The 2,000-nt window shown below is 42.0% G+C and overlaps 1 protein-coding gene across 1 annotated transcript in view; it reads left to right on the forward strand.

Moving 5' to 3' along the window:
* RB195_012525 (uncharacterized protein) overlaps nt 1-2,000 on the forward strand; it is a gene marked incomplete at both ends in the record, with an annotated part of 7,185 nt that overhangs the window by 4,412 nt on the left and 773 nt on the right. Inside the window, 6 exons of the mRNA XM_064201932.1 lie at nt 129-162; nt 324-440; nt 518-630; nt 1,145-1,213; nt 1,298-1,363; nt 1,861-1,958. Coding sequence (XP_064057814.1) covers nt 129-162; nt 324-440; nt 518-630; nt 1,145-1,213; nt 1,298-1,363; nt 1,861-1,958 — 497 coding nt within the window. Of the gene's footprint in view, nt 163-323; nt 441-517; nt 631-1,144; nt 1,214-1,297; nt 1,364-1,860; nt 1,959-2,000 lie in introns of the transcript that reaches the window.

Raw genomic sequence — 2,000 nt, forward strand, 5'->3', positions numbered from 1 at the left:
ATTGATCATAATTCTTGGAAAATCAAAGTCCTTAGTTTTTCGATTGAAGCTCTTCTCAGCTCAGCTCTAGATGCAAAATTACTGCAATTACTGATTGATCAGCTTCAGTTTCCAATACATGCGATAGGATGGTGAAAATGAAACGTGAACTGTCACACAATGGTTCTTTATGATAGAATTTTTGACTCATTGTTCACTTTCTTTCCTAAGACGTCCATTTTTTCAAAAGACATTCTCAGAACACTTAAAGCTACCTTATTAATATCCTTCCACACCTTTAAAGGACCTTTTCGTGTCTGTTTGAAATTTATGGGAAAATTCAGCGTCCCTCCCATTAGTGATCATCAGCGACTACGGTACTCTGAAAGAAACGTTTGTCAAAGATGGTGATGCGTTTGCTGGGAAATTTCAGGTGCAAGAATTTTCAAATGTTTTCAGAGGTACGCGATTGCATTTCTATAATTATTGGTTTCTTATTCTCATTACCTGGATAGATGGTGTGGTGATTTTTTTGCAGGTGGCGTTTACGGTATTGTGGATACGGTTGGTGAAATGTGGCGCGATCATAGACGATTTGCTTTACATATTCTTAGAGATTTTGGACTCGGCAAGGATGGGATGGAACAGAGGGTGATTTTTGATTTATTGATTTCTTTTTGTGTAAGTCCGAAGTTCAAACTGAGATCACTGCTTTTCCGATTACTGTTCAACTCTCCAGCCTTTTAGTGGTAATTGTCACAGACATTATCTTAAAGACATCACCCCACGAATCTCGGGTGGGACGGGTTTCGGATGGGTTATGCCTATACAGGGTCGTAGATTATGGGAAGGAGGGTGATTCTGTTCATTTCTTCCTAATTGCCTTAAAAAGATGAGGAAGATGCGGCACGTGCACAGGGCTAGCGGGCTCCAATCGAACTCGTCGCAGAAAATAGTGCGCCAGAACGCTCGAAGCCGCATATTCCGGGCCGTTTTTACGGCAATTAGGAAGAAATGAACGGAATCACCCTCCTCCCCAAAATCTACGACCCCGTATAGACATAATCCACCTGAAACCCGGACCACCTCAGATTCGTGGAATGATGGTTTTAAAAATAACATAAGACATTGATTATTGAATACCTAATGAGGATTATTTCCCCAGATTCTTCTGGAAATGGAAGCGATGACGGAGACATTGAACGACCATCATGGAGTTGAATTGAATTTACAGGTATTTTATTTGTGTCGAACACAAATAATAGCAGTAATCTGGAAATGTTCTGCTGGAGATCAACACTTATCGCAGTACATTTAGGATGTATTTGATGTGGCGGTAGGATCAGTGATCAATCAACTTTTGTTTGGTTATCGGTTCGATGAGGTACATTGGGAACCAAATCTTCGCATACGTGATTTTTTCTTCCTTTAAGAAGATTCATGCTTTATTGTACAGCTTTTTTTGACAAACATATAGTTATCGTCGATACTTCTTGGTGCTTGTGCGTTGCGTCTCCGACGGAGGCGAACGCTGGTGACTTTCCCCTGTGCTCCCGCCGATTGATGAGACACCGATCGAAGGCGTATGGTGCGAGTGGTGATGAAAAAACTGCGGCTATGAATTGGTTCCAACAATGCACAATCACCCAAAAAGAAGGAAATCATCGAAAAAAAGGAAAAAGAGTCCACGTCTCACCGTCCCATCGATCATTGTGACATCGATTGGTGGATACAGAGAGCCAGAGAGTCAATGGCTGTTTCCCCGAGGCAGAGGACGTAATGCATCAGCCCGACAATTTTGGGTTATGCTTTGTCTTCAAGCAATCTCGACGCTGAGGATGAACAAAACATTGCACCACAGATCTATTTGGAAATGTTCAGGAACACATTGACGAATTCCGCCAAATGAAAACTCTGATCTCCCGACAAATGCGCATTTTCGCAGGACCGGGGGCTACGATGCTGTTCGTTAATCCATGGTTGAAGCACTTCCCATACTTCAACACGTTGTTCAAAACGTA

Source organism: Necator americanus, chromosome V (genome assembly GCF_031761385.1).
Source record: "Necator americanus strain Aroian chromosome V, whole genome shotgun sequence".
NCBI classification, from domain to species: Eukaryota; Metazoa; Nematoda; class Chromadorea; order Rhabditida; family Ancylostomatidae; genus Necator; species Necator americanus.